Source organism: Myxine glutinosa, chromosome 5 (genome assembly GCF_964187855.1).
Source record: "Myxine glutinosa chromosome 5, kmMyxGlut1.1, whole genome shotgun sequence".
NCBI lineage: Eukaryota > Metazoa > Chordata > Myxini > Myxiniformes > Myxinidae > Myxine > Myxine glutinosa.
In genome coordinates, this window is record NC_136265.1 from 136,070,343 (window position 1) to 136,090,409 (window position 20,067).

The 20,067-nt window shown below is 44.6% G+C and overlaps 1 protein-coding gene across 1 annotated transcript in view; it reads left to right on the forward strand.

The window, feature by feature from the left end:
* NOX4 (NADPH oxidase 4) overlaps nucleotides 1–19,120 on the forward strand; it is a 67,251-nt gene extending 48,131 nt beyond the window's left edge. The window contains exons 14-18 of the mRNA XM_068116113.2: nucleotides 11,393–11,512; nucleotides 12,343–12,451; nucleotides 13,275–13,343; nucleotides 14,788–14,885; nucleotides 16,441–19,120. Coding sequence (XP_067972214.2) covers nucleotides 11,393–11,512; nucleotides 12,343–12,451; nucleotides 13,275–13,343; nucleotides 14,788–14,885; nucleotides 16,441–16,561 — 517 coding nt within the window. The 3' untranslated portion in view covers nucleotides 16,562–19,120. The remainder of the gene's footprint in view (nucleotides 1–11,392; nucleotides 11,513–12,342; nucleotides 12,452–13,274; nucleotides 13,344–14,787; nucleotides 14,886–16,440) is intronic.
* The last annotated feature ends 947 nt before the right edge of the window (nucleotides 19,121–20,067 follow it).

Sequence of the window (20,067 nt, forward strand, 5' to 3'; positions counted from 1 at the left end):
CTCTCTCTCTCTCTCTCTCTCTCTCTCTCTCTCTCTCTCTCTCTCTCTCTCTCTCTCTCTCATATAGTGAGGTGTTTTGATTTACGTGGGGTTTTTTTTTGTGTATACAGAGTCGAGGCTCATGAAAGAGCGAACATTTTTCAAACAAACAAATCAAACAAGCAAACAAAGTATATAAAAAGGGGAGCGGTCGACAAGATGGGGAGAGAAGGGGAGGAAGCACACAAACACAACATTTGAGAGCAGGGACATCGGGAGATGTGTGGGAGGGAGAGGGCCTGGGGGGAGGCAGGATAGGCATAAAACGCAAAGACACCAAGGACTTCCAGGAAAGAAGTCGGCACCTCAAAAAAGTGGATTTGGGGTGAAATTAGCGGGGGTAGAAAAGATCAAGGTTTTGGATTGGGGAAGATAAGAGATGGTGGTGAACAGCCGTTTTAAGGACCTGGAGGGAGGATTGGGATTGAAGAGAGTGAGGGAGTTTGTTCCAGAGGTGGGAGAAAAGAGGAATGAAGGAGAGAAGGTGAGCAGAGAGTCTTGATTTTGGCAGTTTAACCATAAGAGGGTTGCAGGCAGATCTTGTGCGACCTGTAGGAATATTTGGGGGACAGAGCCCAGAGAGAGCGGGGGGAGCAAGGCCGGAGAGGAGTCGGTAGAAGACTGAAAGACTACCCACCTGCCTGCGGTGAGTAAGTGAAAGGCCCTCGGAGATAGCTTCATCGCGGGAGATTCCAATGATTCTGAACGCTTTGGTTTCAACAGCGTGAAGACGAGCTAGGTGTGAGGCAGGAGCACCAGCCCAGAGGGGAGAGCAGTACTCCATTGAGCTGCGGATGAAAGCCTTGTATGTGGTGAGGAGCTCAGGTGTGCCAAGGAAGGACTTCGCACGACGGAGGATGCCCAGTCGGCGACTGGCTTTGGAAGCCAGCTTTGAAATGTGGTTTTCCCAGGAAAGATCATGGCAGATAGTGAGAACCAAAAGCTTGAGTGACAGAACTTCTTGGAGAGGATTATTCAGAAAGTAGATGGGAGGGTTGTCCAGTCGGTCTTTTCGGAGAGACATCGTAAGAGTGTGAGATTTGTCAGGATTGAAAGACATGTTCCACTTGTTTGACCAGTTTGTGATTTTATCCCAATTTGCAGAGAGTGAAGAGGCTGCAGACTGCCGATCTGAGGGATGAGATATAGAACGGCAGAGAGTGGAGTCATCAGCAAAAGAGGATTTTCCAGAGAGTCGGAGAAATCATTGATGAAGACCAGAAAAAGCAGTGCCCAGAACACTGCCTTGAGGAACTTCAGCCTGAACAGGGAAGGGAGATGAGAGAATTCCTTTCGGGGCCACACGTTGACTGCGACCAGAAAGGAAGCCCGGAAGTCTGCAAGCCATGCGTGGAGATTTACATGGATATCATAAGAGGAGAGTTTGGTGAGCAGAGCGGGGTGCCAGACCGTATCGAAGGCACGTGATACGTCAAGGAAGATAGCTCTGATTTCCTGTTTGGCATTGAGGACCTTCATCCATGGTTGAGACAGCAGAAGCAACATGTCCAGAGTAGAATGACCTGGTCTGAATCAAAATTGATAATCCGAGATCAAGCCATTGGAGAAGAGGAAGGATTTAATATCAGAAGCAATGATGGATTCCATGACAGTGCTGATGATTGGGAGCAGGCTGATTGGTCTGTAGTTGGAAGGATCTGTTTTTGCACCTTTTTTGTGTAAAGTGGTCATGTTGGCTGATTTCCAAGCAGATGATAGATGACCTTGAGCAAAAGACAGGGTGAAGAGAACAGAGAGAGGGTGAGATAGAGTGGCACAGCAGGAGTTTAGGACCCATGGGCTTGATGCCGTCTGGTCCAGTTGCAGAATCAGTCAAGGTTTGACAGAAACTTCTCCACCTTGTCAGGAGAGAAGGACCCAGAGTCTGGGAGCAGCTGTGTTCGACTGGGTAAGGTGGGTACAGATAGAAGGGGTTGGGACACAAGATTTTGAAGCAAACACAGAGTTGAGGCATTCAGCTTTTTCACGTGCAGTGTCAGCTCTGCAACCGTTTGAGGTAAGGGAGGGGATGGAGGGGAACAATCACCAGAAACAGATTTGACCAGATGCCACCAGGATTTAGAGGAAGGAGACAGGTTTGAGAGTTCATTCTTGAGAATAGAGAGATGTAGTTTCCTGGCTCTCCTGAGGGTAGACACACTTGTTCCGAGCTCTGTGAAAGGAACTGAGTTTGCCTTTCAGGAGGCGAAGGCAAGTTGTTTCAGGGCAACTGCCTCACCACAACATTCCGTGTACCATGGACGGGAGGAAGGGTATGACAACTGAAGACGATGCGATTAATCTGTGCATGAGAGAGAGCAGTTTGCTTTGGAAGAATTCCCAGGATGAGTTGATGTCAGAAGCAGTGGAGATGGGAGACCAGTCCAGATGATTGATGGCTGCTTGAAGACAGTGCCAGTTGGCATGAGTGAAATGCCAGACTCGTCGACGCTAAGGAGGCTCTCTGAGAACGGCCAAAGAGATGTCCACTTTAACAAGCACATGATCAGATGAAGCGATTGGAGCAGAGGAAGAACAGCAGACATTTGCAGGGAAGTTAGTCATAACCATGTCTAGAATAGATGATGTACTGTTGACTGAGATCCGGGTCGGGAAATTGACAGTGTGTCAGTCCCAATGAGTCACAGAAGTCCTTTGCTGAGGTGCCATGGCTGGTGTGAGAGGAACCCACACCCAGCCAGCTGGAATGATGACAGTTAAAGTTGCCACATATGAGGAAGAGAGAGTTGGGATGAGTTGATAGAAGTTGGTCCATGTTGTCCGACAGCGAAATGTAAATGGAGTCATCACTGTTTGGAGGACGGTACAGAACACATATGAACAAAAGGTGGGAGCGGAGAGGAAGCCGTAGCCAGAGGTACTCCTGGGGGTGGGCTGGAGAGAGGGCAGTGCAGGGAGAGTGAGGAAGAGAGTTTTTGATAAAGATAGCCACCCCACCACCCGGATGAAGCTCAGGTCTATCATACCAGAGGAGGGAGTAACCAGGGAGAGATGTCAAGGAATAAGAGACATCTTGGAGGAGGAAAGTTTCTGTTAAGCAGATCATATCGTATATCGAGTTAATATATTGAAATAGCTTTTGTATGTTGAGTTAATTTTATTCATTATATTGAGATGCAACTTGTTACTTTGCAACGCAATTGCCCACAAACAAAATGCTGTCCCTTATAATAAATAATGGAGGCCAGTACTCCTGATGGAGCTCCGGTGTGTTCCTGACAAGTTGAGAAACGTTTCCAAGAAGGAATCAAATTTGGACGGTTCACCACACTAAATGCGATTCAGGCAGGAATTTAAAATTTGTTCAGGGTGCCGGTGATAAATCGCCTCCTCTTCGCGAATATCTCTGCGGGGATCTTTAACATCCACCAAGGCCCAGCATTGGCAGACGGGTCCTCCAGCTTGATGTCATTCGAGATGGATATCACACACACGCATTGATGCATCGCCCTGCACATGAAACACCAGAGCGAGAGTTTATAGTGGATAGGTCGAGATTCTAAACCAGGCTAGACAGCTCAAGGACAATTGTGCAGACCACTTGGCTATCCAATCCTGCTCGTCCATCGCACATAGTCCTTGAGCCAGACCAAAAGTAATGCTCCGGCGGGGGGAGTAATTCTCATTATGATTTTCCATTAGACCAATGTCTCAAGTGTCAGAAAAGGTGTGATGGACATCTGAGAACGGTAGCTTAGTGCCCGGATGGACGCCATCTTTGAAACCACCCAGCTCGAAAATGCCCATTTGGTGGGGTACATTGTTGCACGTGTATCTGGACTTCTATACTAGCTATCGATGTGCGGTTGACGACTAAATATACGTCCGATGTGTACCGTCTAAATAAAAAATAATATGAAGCATTTTGTTTTAGATTAATTATTATAAAAATCAATTATCGAAAAAAAATCATATATTTTTCAATATTTTATTATTAGACTTGTACTTTTTTTAGTGAAACAACACTGGTATGATTTTCCAAATTATGCATTGTGCTACACCGTTTATCTGTCTATAAAAATAACTCAAAAACTAAAACATATCATCCACCACGAGTTTACAACAAATAAATGTAAAGAGGCATAAAATGACTTAGGCCGCCGCTGGCATTATCCATTCTGACGATAACGCAAGTTAGGAATGTCGTACGGAGAGGATTTTAACACCATACGATATCTAATAAGCAGGCGGAAATTGTTACATAGGAAATCTGCACTTTGGTGGCCATCTTGGATTTCAAAATGGCCGCCAATTATATTAATTATTCATTACTAGAGTTTGGAAAGACGTATGGAGCTGATTTTAACACCATACGATGTATATTCCTAATAAGCAAGCGGAGGTATCATTGAACATGTCATGTTTTAGTCAAATAACACCGGTATGATCTTCCAAATTATACATTTTGCTAAACCGTTTATCTGTCTATAAAGATTTTCAGGCAATTTGGCCTGCATTATAATAGAGAACAACATATGCTATACAATATACAGTGCACACAAAGTTAATCATCAGAGTCGCCATCAGAGTCATTGGCATCCTGAGCCACGATAGCATCATCCTGCACCATGTTGGAGCATCCCTGCAGCTTACACACAACAGTGCACTTCAACCCATTCAGTATGCAGGAGCAATCTGACGGTCGACACGTCCTTCTGCATGTGCATGAGATGAGATTCAAGACGACATCTGGAGCTGGTAGACCCGCCATCCATCGGATTGTGAGCGAACCGCCATCATCGAGTTCCCAACCATGTCCTGCTGATGGTGTTGGGACGTCTGGTAGGTTTTCAAGGCTGCGTCGCCAGATAGCCGCCTGATAGTTGGCCCTAAGCGTATGCTGCATCAAGGAGTCTTCACAAGGCGGCAATTGTCCAGATTCGATCTGGCCCTTCTTTGCACAGAACATGTGATAACGGAGCGAATTAACACCGACGATCTTCGTGTTCTTGGCGTACAGCTGACACGTGAAGGCCTGAATGCTATTGAAGACGTCTGTTGGTACATTCCACGAAGATCCCAGATCTGTGAATGCTTGAAGATACAGCTCATTCGCTTGCACAAGCTTCAAAGCCTTTATCTTTCCTTGGCTAGCCAGAGCACTCACAGTGTCACACCCGCTCCATGCATGAAGCCCTGGCAATGCACTGCAAACTCCAGACCCCAACAATACCGCAGCCAACTTTCCAACGTCGATCATTCTGACTCGAACCTTTGTTCCTCGTCTGATGAAGAGCTGACTATCGATGGTTCTGCTGAGATGAAGACTGATGATCAGAACGTCGGTGTCATCTGCCACTAAGATGATCGTCTTGTAGTGGGTAGCGGCGTGCTTTGCGTGGAGAAACATACGCGTGTCTGCTTCCTCGTGGCTACATTCGAGTGCTTGCACCAACTTCCACCTATCGCGGGTCAGTACCACACATTTTTCACCACAGGTGACATACAGTGTTCTGTTGCCTCAGTTGCCTCTCGTAGTTGCCTCAGTGCAGTAGCCCGATTTTCTGCAGTTAGATAGTATCGTGACACAGCCCCTTGTCGAAGACTAAAACCTCGTGTTCCTCCAGCTGTTTGCGTATCTTTGTTTACTGTTTCTTCTGTTGTCTGATCAACAGCGATTCTGGCAAATGGATTCCCTGGTCTAAGCTGTACGGAGAAGTAGCCTTGATTGAAATGCCTGTACAACTCGGGGCATGTTTCGTGGAGTTGCGTCATCTGTGCATAGTACACTGGTAGATATCTAGCATAGTTCACCTTGTTCATTGCGAAACACCAAGGGATCACTCTTCTGACACAAGCCAAGTGAAGCATCCAGTCGCCTTCTCTATCCGCACGAATCAACCCCAGCAGGGTCTCTACCATATCAATATACATCATCCAGAAGCGAGCCAGGTCTCCATGTTTGGTTCGCAGAAAATGTAGGTATTTCGCGAACATGTCAAAGCTCTGTACACATGAATCATCATCGAGAGCAGCAGCGAGAGTCTCGTGGCAAACATCCTCCTTGATGCTGCGAATTTTGAGGTCAGTGCTTCGAATCTGGGGTTCCTTGTCAGGATGATTGCTTTCTATCCACACCTGGAAGCCCTTCCAAATGATGCGCATTAGTGCCTCGTACATCAACTTGTGGAGTCGCACAGCACGGTTGTATTGCTTGCCTTCCAGAACCCTGTTGATGGAACCTTCAGCGATTACTCCTGACTCAACAGCTACATCCCGAAGGCCTGCATCTCCAAACATTTTCCCAATGCTCGACATGAAGTTACAGATGGTATGGAAGTTCCCCATCATGAGCACGATTCTTCCATATCGATCGACATCTTTCCATGCTATTTCGGTCGCCTTAGCAAATAGTGCCTGGTCTAGCACCACCGGTATACGCTCAAGCTGAAGTGATGACATGATGTTCAGAGCTTCTCTGAGGATTTCTTGCACTGTTGCCATATCTGTGGCAGGCGCGTTTATAGTCGGCAGGTAGCCAACTACATCTTCCGTCACCTGAACACGATCTCTAGTCATGATGTTGAAACCAGTCCACGAACTGATTGGCTGGTCGCATGGTTCCAGCATGCGAGTCATAATCCATACGTGATTTCGGCGCTGCGCAAGGGATGTTGCGCCTGCAAGAGTGTCAGAAAGATCTGCAGGCTTGATTGCAGGTGGGCCCTCTCGTTTCCCACCGCTGTATATTGGAACTAAATCGCTGGATGACGGGATAGATCGCTTCTTATCTGCTTTGGATACTGCCGATGGAGGTTGGGGCGGCAAACACGACTGCGACTTCGGTTGGACGATGATACCGTTGACGCGATGCGATGTTCCGCCACCACTCAGCGATTCCTCTAGCCTGTCGATGTTATCGAATGCTAATACAGTCGGGACCGAAGGGTGCACATGTGACGGAAGTGGTACTGTATCTTTCTCCACACTTGCTAATTTGTCTATGCATAGCGCTGTCTCGATTTCTTCCAGAACTGTGTACGAACATCCGTGCCCGAGTCGATTCAATATTCTGATGACCTCTGTATTACCGGTGAGCGTTTTCATGACCCACGGAAGTAGGACATGCTTCGATGTTCTGATGGTACCCCGGTGTACAGCATTGATGATATCTTGAGCCATCGACCATACCAGTGTGTCGGCACGCGCAGAGCTACCCCCACTCCCGCAAATCAAAGTATGCAGAAATACACGAAGAGAATCTGGTATCTTCACGTAATCTGAAGTGAGTTCTGCTGGCTGAGGCGGCCAACGTTCATTGTAATGAGCATCTTTGATCTGGTGTCGCAGTGAAGTAGCTGCACGCACAATGTTACTTTCACCGTCCGTTCGTTCAAATGCTTTCACTTCTGCTTTCAGGTTTACGCACTCTGCAGCAATCTCTCGCTTTGTCAGATTATCGGGCATCAAGTATACACGGTGTTTCACATTGAAGAAGATGAGCGATTCTCCAAACTCTCTTTGTAATGTGCGCTGCAGATTCTTCTTGATGGAGTCACGAACATCAACTGAAAATGTATCTGAAGACAGGATATCTGTTGCAACATCAACTATTGGAACAATCCTCGGGTTCAAGAACAAGTCAGTGCGAATGAAATTGAATATACATCGTATCATTTCTTTTTTCTCGATATTATCTTCAATGTCAGTTTCTACTTGAGGTTTTTGGGGCCGTGTGTAGTTTCTATAGCAGGAGAAGTGGTAGTGAGCCTCAGCTGCAACCATATCTCGTGTAGTCAATGCCAAAACTCTCTCATCATTGCGAGCTGTCGCAGCATCTCTTATTGTCTTATCTGCTCGAAGTTCAACAGCCAAGACAACTGTTTCACGGGTACGACTGCCTTTTATGAATTTTGAAGCACGCTGGCAAAAAATGCATTTATCATCGTAGACCGTTGAAGTTGATCCTGTCTCTTCCCGTGATGATCGCCGTCGCACCGCATCGCCAGTATCAACTGAAGAACTTCTAGCTGCATTGGTCAAAGTAGCTAGGTGGTTTTTGTGAGTGAAGTCTGATCTACAAGCCCTATGGTATAATATTGGAATATTAGGAAGTTCAACTGCGCCTTCTTGGACTAGCTTTAGAATTGGATAAAAGTTTCTAACTGCGGCTGCGTCACACAATGTCTTCCAAAAATTGTTGCCCGCTGCCTTGCTTAGCTCAGAGAGTGGCGACTTCTTGCTGCACAGGATGCACGTTCCGGACTCAGGTTCAATCTTCGCCCGTTTCGCCTCGACACCGGCCATCTCAGCTGAAAGAACAAAAAGACTGACGTTAGATTACTCCGATATCCGAAAAGCTCGCCAGCTTACATAGACATACTCATCCAAGTCAGTGAACATGTTAGATGGCGCCACAATACAACTCTATAATAGAGTTGTATGTGGCGCCATCTAACATGTTCACTTTTAGTTCTTAAGCCACCCACCCCCCCCCCCCCCCCCCCTCAGAAATTAATCAGGTCACCGCAACAAATCTCAGACTGAGATATAGAATATAGAATATAGATATAGAATAGACTGACGTCACTTTCGGCACTGGGTTCTGTGGGTTGATTATCGGCGGGAAATTCCAACTGACATAGTTTCGGTTTGTGGAAAGTGCATGCCTTTTCATATATTTTTTGTGTACACTCGTGGTGGATGATATGTTTTAGTTTTTGAGTTATTTTTATAGACAGATAAACGGTGTAGCACAATGCATAATTTGGAAAATCATACCAGTCTTGTTTCACTAAAAAAAGTACAAGTCTAATAATAAAATATTGAAAAATATATGATTTTTTTTCGATAATTGATTTTTATAATAATTAATCTAAAACAAAATGCTTCATATTATTTTTTATTTAGACGGTACACATCGGACGTATATTTAGTCGTCAACCGCACATCGATAGCTAGTATAGAAGTCCAGATACACGTGCAACAATGTACCCCACCAAATGGGCATTTTCGAGCTGGGTGGTTTCAAAGATGGCGTCCATCCGGGCACTAAGCTACCGTTCTCAGATGTCCATCACACCTTTTCTGACACTTGAGACATTGGTCTAATGGAAAATCATAATGAGAATTACTCCCCCCGCCGGAGCATTCACTTCAAAAAATGGCCGGTTGGCTCAAGGACTAACATGCTCGTAATGAAATTCATCGCACGGTGATGACTTATCCTCATAATGAGATTATTTTGTATGCTTGCTGAGGTCCTGACATGTTTCAATGATGACTTTTAGGTGTTCTCTCCTTTACATCTTCCAACCGATAGCTGTGGACAAAATATTCTGCATCTGTCATATCATTTGGTACCCATGCCATTGAAATCTGCATGGCAGATCATCTGACATGACACAGCTTTGGCCCAAATATTTTTTTTCACTCGGAGAACCTATTGGCATTATTTAACACCTGCAATTCTCGCTAACAATTAGCTATATATACTGTAAGAAAATTTAAATCATCCTTTCATCATTTTCCTCCTGGTGCTCACCATCGTCCTTCATTTATCCTCGAGTTTAAATGGCGATTTCTAACTGTGCAATCATTTTTTCTTATTTCGGAGAATTGCGTCATAAATGTGATTCATTCCCCCCGACCCCCTGCCCAGACCTCGCTTTCATTGTAATTTTTCTGGCAATAGTGGTTATTAGAAAAAAATAAAATAAATAAGGTTGAATGCGATGGTGCAGGAATATGGGGTTTCGGGAGGTCACGTCAGGGGTAATTTCTTTGCGAGCTTGGCTTTTTGCCCTAACAGGATGGCGGCGAGGCGACGTTGGGCCCTGTACATCACCGCAAGGCGGAGCTTGTGACCTTGAGAGGAATTGTCTCGTGCAGTCATATGGGATGGGGAAAGAAGGGGTGTGATGGGGAGCAAGAGGGGGGTGACAAATGGGGGAAGTGGAGTTATAGGTAAAATGGGGGGCAGAGAGAGGGGCCAAAACTGATGGAATGATACTTTTGTGACCAACACTTCTGGGTGGATGCTGTCAGGGTCTGGTCTGATAGCGGTGCTGCATCCACCCACGGGAATGTTTATTGATGTACCTGTTTTGGGGTGCTGCACTGCGGTGATACCGTCACGATATCGGTCACCCCTGCAGGTCTGTGCACATCTTTCCGGGTCATGATAATAAAATAAATACTTTTAGAGAGCTTTTAATACACGGTCTCCTCAAAACTGCTGAAACGACACCTGCCACATATACATTGGAGTGCACCACAAGACCTGTTCTTCAAAACATTTGTCCTACGACCACATGGGCCGCATTATATAGTTGATGGATTTTCAAATACTAGGGCGTGCCCGCACGTACGTGCTTGCCCGTACGTGCTTGCCCGTACGTGCGTGCAAAAAAACATGCGTTTACATGCAGTAACGACCACAGAACCCCCCCCTCTATTTACATGAAATGGTTTGGTCCATTCGCAAAGCCAAAGCGAACGACCACAGAACCCCCCCCCCCCCCCCTCTATTTACATGAAATGGTTTGGTCCATTCGCAAAGCCAAAGCGAACGGCTTGCGAGTACGGTGACCATACCTTGGGAACCACTTGTCCGATTAATTTCAAACCTTGAAAAGGCACATCCTCGGGTCCCCAGCAATATACCTGGCAAGTTTCAAGTATATCGGACCCGTGGTTGTCGAGAAACAGCGGTCACAGACAAACACACACACACACACACAGACACACACACATACACACAGAGATTACTGGAATTATAGATAGATACTTTTAAACCTCCAAACAAATGTAGATGGGCCGTTCAGCTTAACAACAACTTGGAAAGATGATATTCTTTGAGCCACAACGATGAAGTTCAATTTGACTTTCCTGATCATCGGACACAGATCTGGATGACTCGCAGCGATAATGAGCTACCGGAGACAGCTTGAAGGGGGAATACAGACCATGCTGTCTTCCCTTCTGAATATAGCTTTGCCATCCAGCCTCCGTGTGGGCAGCACTTGCTCTGTTTTGTTCACTTCCATAATTATTTCGGTTATAGATGTTCTTGTCGCCCTATTCCACCCTTTTATAAATAAAGTATAATATATAATCAGTCTTTTATACTCTTTACAGCACCCGCTACATTTCCCATGGCAGAAGCGGTTGAACCAATTAGATATTTGTTTAAGAATAGTTGAGCCAATACCAATTAGAGTATCAATTATCCCATCTCCTTTAGTTATACATTGATGTCCTTTTAGGCGGTGAAGAATTTTGTTTCTCTTTTTTTAAAATCAAGGGTTAACAACGTGTCTAAGTTGTGACATACAAGTGAACATACGTGGTGGTAATTTTGTACTGAGTTCCCTCTTCTTGCACGCCGTAGACTCTACGTGGATGGTCCCTTTGGAGGCCCGACGGAAGAGATTTTCAACTACGAGATTGGCCTATGCATAGCTGGTGGGATTGGAGTCACGCCATTTGTGGCGGTCCTCCGAACACTGATGTAAGAAGCACTGCCACAACATTGGCATGTTATTGCACAACTAAAATCGCATGACTAAGTATAATATAATAGGCAGACCGGAAACCCTTATTGTAAAGAGATAGGACTGAAGTGTGGGGGGGCTCTCTTTCTTAGAGAATAGTTAATGCATGGAATGGTCTCCCTGGAAAGATAACAGCAGCAGAAGTAGTAGATAGGTTTAAACTGGAGTTAGATAGGTATGTAGAAGCATTTGGGATGATGGGGTTACCTGTACATAGATATTGGCAGGACTTGTATGGATGGATGGGTGATTTTTACATTTGTAGTGATTGTGATGTCTGAGAGAGAGAGTGTCACCAAAAGGTGAATGTGCTGCTGGTGTTGGTTCATTGAAACCCTACAATATCCTTCACCCTCACCTTCATCTCCCATCCCAAAAAAAAAAAATTCATTATGTCCCTGTGTCTGCTACTCCCATTCCTCCTTTCCCCCACCCTGCACTCTTCTTCCCCACCAATCAACCACGCCTCACCCACCCCCACCAAAATTTAGTGGATGAATTGATAGACTGACGAAGCATTGTATTGATAAAGTACAGACATGATGGGCCAAATAGCCGAGTGCTGTATCAAAGTACCTTGTAAATCAACCCTCGCCTCGTGATGATGTCAGTTTGTTGACCCATCGTCATTGGCAGTCGGAATGAAATCTCTCAAACAAGGTTGTGAGCGGAATGTTGCTGATGGAAGTTGAGGTGATGCGTTATCTGTGCACCAATAAGCTGAAGGAAGTTTTATGTGCTCGAAGTCGCTGCTCTTTCTTTTGTCTGTGTGCTGCTCAATCGGCAGGTACGACTGGAAGCCATTCTGCTTGTCACGCCTTTACCTTGTGTGGATGTGCCGGGACATTTCGCATTTTACCTGGTTTGCTGACCTCTTGGCATCTTTCAATGACAAGGTGAAGATTTTATCATCACTTTATTTATTTATTTTACAATGTCATCATCTCTCCTGTGTCCATGTTCACCTCATGGCATCCACCTCTGGATATAGGATATATATCCAGATGATATATACTGTATATATACTAGCAGAAGTACCTAGCGTTGCTGGGTAGGGAGGGGAGAGGGGGGCAGGGGAGGGGGGGGGGGCAGGGCTGGGGAGGGGGGGGGGGGGGGAGGCAAGAGAGGAAGGGGATTCATATGTATATGCTGGTGGGTGAATGTGGCGTTCATCACGTTTCTGAGTTAAGTGTGATGTTACTCAGGAAGAAGAAGAAGCCGTACTACCAACTTCGTACACTTCCGGAATAGTTTGATTAAATATTTGTATTCAAATGTCTGGTTATTGTTTTGTATTTATTTATGCGAATGTGTACTTGTATATAACTGTCATTAATTTAAAAAGGCTCGGGCACTATCGATCAATTTTTTTATTTATTTTTAACTCCAAAATAACGATCTATATATATTTTTTATATATATTTTTTGCCTAAAACACTCCCAGGCACTCACTGATGAACCCCTGAAAGTTTAACGAAGATCCATTCAGCCATCTCTGAGAAAAATGGCGACACAGACAGACAGACAGACACACAGACAGATATCTCTCTTATATAGTAGATATATATATACATATACATATACATATTAATTTGTGAAGTACTTCTGATTGGATAAATGCCAGTTTATGTACAGCACCCCCCCCCCCTCTCTCTCTCTCTCTCTCTCTCTCTCTCTCTCTCTCTCTCTCTCTCTCTCTCTCTCTCTCTGTCTCCGTAGCTCTGGCGAGACAACAGGCCGGACTACTTGACGATACGGCTGTTTCTTACAGGTGGTGGCAAGTCTGAAGTGAGTGCTTTGATCATTAAAAGCCGCTTGATGCTCACTCGTTGGATTTGATTTGCTGTGATAATGCAAAGGAACACGAACGCCGCTGGCATGATAATCGATGCCAGACCGCTTTTCTGATTCATCTGGAATAACGGACCTCTCCGTCGTCAGTAAATGCCACACAAATTTAACTTCACCAAAATGACCATCGTTCGGTGAACATCGAAGGAAGGCCCGAGTCGGTAATGATTGAAACGTCACGTAACGGTTCCCATCCCCGCTTCATCCAACTTTATGGCCCATTGACCACATTTGCCGGAGCGTGCTCGTCACATCACACGCTTTGAATCCCGTCGCCCATCTATTGACCAAACACCTCAGGTTACGAAAGTCTTCGAAGGAAGTTTTATTTATCGTTTACTTGGATGAGTGGTTAAGGTTTCATTTTTGCGAACGTCGTAGCTCGAGGGTCACGTAGCGTTGCTGTCGGTGCTCTGCCGGCAGGACGTTTGTTCGATGGAGTAAGCCATCGTTTAAAAGGGCATTCTCAGCTGGCAATTCCAAGTGCAGGTTTTTTCGGATAGCCAAGGGGTACGTACACTCGTCTCTGGGCCGTCTCGCCTGGGTTTGTATCTTGACTCGGCTATAAACCGTCATACTGGTGTTTCCCAAGCAGGACGATTCATAAATTTGTGCCGTCCCTCGGATGGACATGAAGCTCGGCGTGCCGTCTGCCGGCATGTTTATGGACGTTAAAGATCCCACAAAGTGTAGGCGAGCTGACACCGGCACCCTGAACAAAATCCAAATTCCTGCTCTATCCTACATGGGCAACTGTCACACATCAGTAGTACAGCTGCGCCCCAGAAAATGGTGCTGGCCACACCCGTGTGCTGCGTAACGAAGGAAGAAGAAAATATTCCCAACTGCTCGCACGTCCTTGTGAATTTCAAATACCCGACGGTGTCTTTTAAAAAGAGTAGGCCGTAAGGTGTTGGTACCATCACAACGGTATAATTTCCTGACCTGAGCTCACGACCAGGCGATGGCGAATTGCCCACCATATTCCTCTGTTAAACAACGTCTTTGGCCGGCACCTGCGGTATGTGTCAAATCGGACTGAGCACCGCACACCGGCTGCCAGAGCCTTTGAAAAGTAGCAGGTCACGTGTGCTAGTGCTTTGTGAAATTGCAGAATTATGACCTTCCTTCCTGTTTGATTAAAATCGTCGCTCTGCGATATGGATTGATATACGAGTATTGTCAGGAATTGTAGCAATTCTTTGTCAGGCAGTTTTCTTGCAGAAGAGCGAAGTGAATTGAATGTCGTGACTATTACATGGGTGTGACGTCATATTATTGTTTATTTAATTAAACCTGAATATATATATATATATTTTTTTCCCATCCTTTCATCCCACCTTCTTCCTGCTTGCGTTTATTTAATTTCTTTCCTTTTTAGATGATCGGTGCAAATCAGACTATGCTTAATGCTCGATTGAAGCTGGGGCGGCCAGACTGGCCGACGATATTTCATGACGTGGCGATGTGTAACAGGAGGTGAGGTGCAACCACACAAACCCCCTTCATGCTTCTCTATGTGATGTCACAATGAGCTTCTAGGGAACTGTTCGCCATGAATTTTATCTCTGACTCGTGCAACAACAATTTCTGTCTTCTACCGGCTCCTCTCCGGCCTTGCTCCCCCAGCTCTGTCTGTGCTCTGTCCCCCAAATATTCCTACAGGTCGCACAAGATCTGCCAGAAACTCTTCTGGTGAAACTGCCAAAACCAAGATTCTTTATTCACCTTCACTCTTTCATTCCTCTTTTCTCCCACCTCTGGAACAAACTCCCACACTCTTCAATCCCACTCCTCCCTCCAGGTCGTTAAAACAGCTGTTCACCACCATCTCTTATCCCCCATCCAAAACCTTGATCTTTTCTACCCCCATTAGTTCACCCCAGATCCACTTTTTTGAAATTCCGACTTCTTTCCTTGAAGTCTTAGCAATGTCCATGTGTTTTATACCTCTCCTACTCCCCTCCCCCTTCCCGTGCCTCCTCCCCCCCAAGCCCTCTCCCTCCCACAGATCTCCCGATGTCCCTGCTCTCAAATGTTGCACTTGTGTGCTTCCCTCTCTCTCCCTATCTTGTCTCCCGCTCCCTTTATCTTATGTTTTATGTGGCAGTTTGTCTTTTTGTGATTAATGTTAGCTCTTACACGAGCCTCGATCTTGTATACAAAAAAAAACAAAAAAAAAACAATTCAACTTGCTGTACTTTGAGTGACGTTCTTCTTTGGGCGATGGTGGATTCGAACCCCCTTTCAAAACGTTGAATCTCGCTTATGTACGAGTGAGTGGAACTTCTCTTTCGGGGTGAAGCTCCATTTTCTCAATTACTGCAATGCAAATTGGAGATCAAATCGCTAAACTTCATTGCAACTCACTTCTAAAGGTCTCCATATCTAAGGATCATTGGATATCCATATCTAAGATCTCCATATCTAAGGATCATTGGATATCCATATCTAAGGTCTCCATATCTAAGGATCATTGGATATCCATATCTAAGGTCTCCATATCTAAGGATCATTGGATATCCATATCTAAGGTCTCCATATCTAAGGATCATTGGATATCCATATCTAAGGTCTCCATATCTAAGGATCATTGGATATCCATATCTAAGGTCTCTATATCTAATGATCATTGGATATCCATATCTAAGGTCTCCATATCTAAGGATCATTGGATATCCACATCTAAGGTCTCCATATCTAAGGATCATTGGATATCCATATCTAAGGTCTCCATATCTAAGGATCATTGGATATCCATATCTAAGGTCTCCATATCTAAGGATCATTGGATATCCATATCTAAGGTCTCCATATCTAAGGATCATTGGATATCCATATCTAAGGTCTCCATATCTAAGGATCAGTGGATATGCATATCTAAGGTCTCTATATCTAATGATCATTGGATATCCATATCTAAGGTCTCCATATCTAAGGATCATTGGATATGACGACATATCAAACTCTGGTGTCATTAATTTGTGATCGTTATAGTAAATTGACATCGTCCATGGCGTGACCTCTTTTCCAGGAAAACTGTGGGAGTGTTCTGCTGCGCTCCAAAAGGCGTTTCTCGCACACTCCGCCGGCTTTGTAATGCGCCAAACAAGTTTGGAACTCACTTTGAGCTGAACAAGGAATCTTTTGGCTGAGTCGAAGGTAACACGAAAGAAGAAGAAGAGTCTTCCATGCCAACCAGCCAGAGCTGGTGGAACAACCTCACCAGGATGGATCTTTTAATGGACCATCCGAGAGTTGCTGTGCAATTTTCTTTTTTTTCCCGGTTTATAGCATAAGGTTTTTCACATGGTTAAACATGGGAATATTAATATGTGCGAGCTCGGTTATTTACATGGCTACCGATGCATCTGTCCGCCATTTCCTTACAACTGACTGTTGTTGCGCTTCATTAGTATTGGCTTCGATCACTTCCATAATTCTTTCCCTTTTTCACATTGTAATTACTGGGTCATAACATATCGCATAAAGGTAAAGAAAAACATTCTTTTGGGTAACTATATTCTGATTATTGCCCTCACCTGAGGAGAGGGTATTGCGTTTGAGTCCGTTTGTCTGTTTGTCTGTCTGTCTGTTTGTCCGCACCTAATAAAAATGATTTTCTCTGCAACCGTTGGTCCAATTGACAGGAAATTTTCACAATAGGTGCAACTCCACATGTAGAATTTTTTAAATGATAATTATGACATCATAGGTCACGTGGTTTGGCCGCCATCTTGGAAAAACCGAAAACCTTTGCACCTCTATCTCCAAAAGCGCTGAATAGAAAAAATTGAGACATGGCTCATTGTAAATAACTCATGTGGAATAAAATATGGTAATGATGCCATAGGTGCCTCCATTATGACGTCATAATTCGACAAGTACAAAACTTCATCCTATCAAGATGAAATTTCTTGAGCGTCATGTCGGCATAAATTGGTGGAGAAAAAAAAAAAGAATTACGTCATTGTTCGCGTGGTTCGGCCGCCATCTGGGAATAACCGAAAACGTTTGCACCTCTATATCTCCGAAAGCGCTGCATAGAAAAAAAAATTGAGACATGGCTCATTGTGAAGAACTCTCCATGGGGAATAAAATATGTTAATGAGGATGTCATAGGTGCCTCCATTATGACCATAATTCGACAAGTACAAAACTTCATCCAATCAAGATGAAATTTCTTGAGCATAATCTAGGAATAAATTAGTGGAGGAAAAAAAAAAATGATATCATTGGTCATGTGGTTCGGCCGCCATATTTGTTTTAACACAAAAGCCTTAAAAACCACTGAAAATACATCCTGGCAAGGGTCTGCAATCTCTGATTGCTCTTTCTTGTTATTGCTTTGCTATTGGAATCCTGCCCGACACACACACACACCTCTGAACTATCACTGTCACTGCAGGCGAGTTATCGGAGGCATCCTGAACAGATTACAAATTCCTGCCCTGAGTGGGAAGCCTGACACGAAATGGCTGTAACGTTTGGGGCAGGAGATCTATTTGTTGATGAGATCACAATGATCACATCAACGGTGGGAGACATCGACCTTTTGATTACACGGCCATGTGAAAATTTTTGTTTTAACCAATTGTGATCCTCATTTGTGTGAATATCCCAAGGCCTTTTATTAAGTCGGATTCACACTGAGGCGAGATGGTCAACCTAAGCTAGATGCACACACACGACGGATGCATAGCATTGTGAGGGGTTCCTAAGGGGTATTTCTATTCCCTGAAATACATTTTGTTTTGGTGAAAGTGGTGTCAAATTGCTTCTTCTTTTTGTTGTTGTTGTCCTATTTGGGATGTTTCGTGTCGGAGTAAAACATGCACAATTTATGGGATTTTCATTGATTTTGAACTTTATGCTTTTAGGTTTGGGACTTTTTGCTTTAGGTTGTACATACGTGGTGGTCCTACAGACGAGAGAACGTGGAACTTGTTGATATTTAAGGAGTGTTACCAGCACTGAGACTTGATACTGTATATTTTGATGATTTTAAAGATTGTTTTGGGTTTCTATTTTGAAGTTTCTTATGCACAGCTTCATGTGCGCGACCGTAGAATGCTATTGCAAGGACACCCTCGCCATTGGCGAGTGGGAAAGCTCAAATGATACCGAGACAAATGCAAATCTCAAACAGATGTTGCATAGCGTCATTCAGATCTTAATCAGCAACATTGATCAAAAGCCGGAAGCGGTGCAATAAGTGTTTGGCCAAAAAGCATTTCTTCATTACTCAAGATGATCGCCAAAGCATATTTGCCAAAGTGATCTGGATTAATGCGTAAAAGTATAGGGCCGGTCTAGGGTGTTTGTATGGCACTGGTATTTTGGACTTCAGACGGTGATTTGAAAGAGTGGTTCAAAATGGGAGACTGGTCATTACAAATTATTGCTGTGACTCCTGATCTGAGACCAGTGGAGAGGTGTCGGGTGTGCATGGAAGTCCACGTCACTTTGGTGGTTCGGTGGTGTGGCATTTCAATAGGTCGTGCTTGTGATACAACAGGTTGTGGTTTGAATCCCGATGCTGCTCATCACGCCTGGCAACACTGGCTTGTTGTTTGGCGGGTTCAAAGGCCGAAGGACTACTCCGGTGGTTCCGTTTGCGAAATTGCAGCGACCTTGATCTTTGTCTTTCTTTCTTTTTTTACTGATGCAAAGATTACTTCTTGTTTTATATTGAAATAAAATATACAAGTTTGTCTGTGTGCCACTTGAAGTCTTTTCACATTCATAAATGAGTGCAGATGTTATTTTGCAATCCGGCTTGGCAAGTTGAACATTCCCATTTGACATACTCGGTGCGATTCTTGCCTCGTGATGAGGACACAGCACTGGTGTGCTGGAGGTGGCGAGTTCAAATCCAGACCGAATAACAGCAGCTTCAAGGTTTTGGAGATTGAGCTTTTGGAGATTGAGCCAGTCTCGGGAGAATTACCATGTCGTCGTCGGATTGGTCAGTAAAAACCCAGCAGGCTCATAACCTTCAAGGAGGGCGTTGCTGAGTCTGTTGTTCATGTGACACCAGTTTGTGACACCAACTAAAACTGTTTCAGGGATCCCAGGTTAGAATTTTGTGCGCCCTATTGTGTTGATTTGGCCATTAGCTCCTGATACGATTGAATAGATCAAGCTTTCTAACCACTGACACTCTTAGAGGGTAGAGGAGTGGTGGTTGAAGCCCGAATCCTATCCGGGTTCCTTATGATGACTCCAATGCAGTATTAGGTCTTCTGTTTGCTTATAAATGTTGAGTATTTTATAGGTGGGACAGAAAGTTGACATTTTGCATGCTGGTGTAACTCGGCCAATATTCCAAAATCACAATACAATAGTGTCCATAAGCAAAAATTGGCTGGTGCGGCCTCGCTTCTGCTCATGGAGGGTCACGTGACCGCAGACAATGGCGTCTGGTCGGTAATTGAACCAAGACCAAACTCTCCGAGCAGCCCCTTCCTTGCACAAATGATGCTAATCTAAATTCAATCAACATATAAAGAAGGAAAAATGCTAACTTAACATGATGATGTGGATTGCCTCAAGCTCTTAACGATGTGCAACATTCGACAGGCTACAAGAATATCATCATTCTTTATTTTGGTTTATAAGCTCCGCCCATTAACGTTGATTTTGGTTTATAAGCTCCACC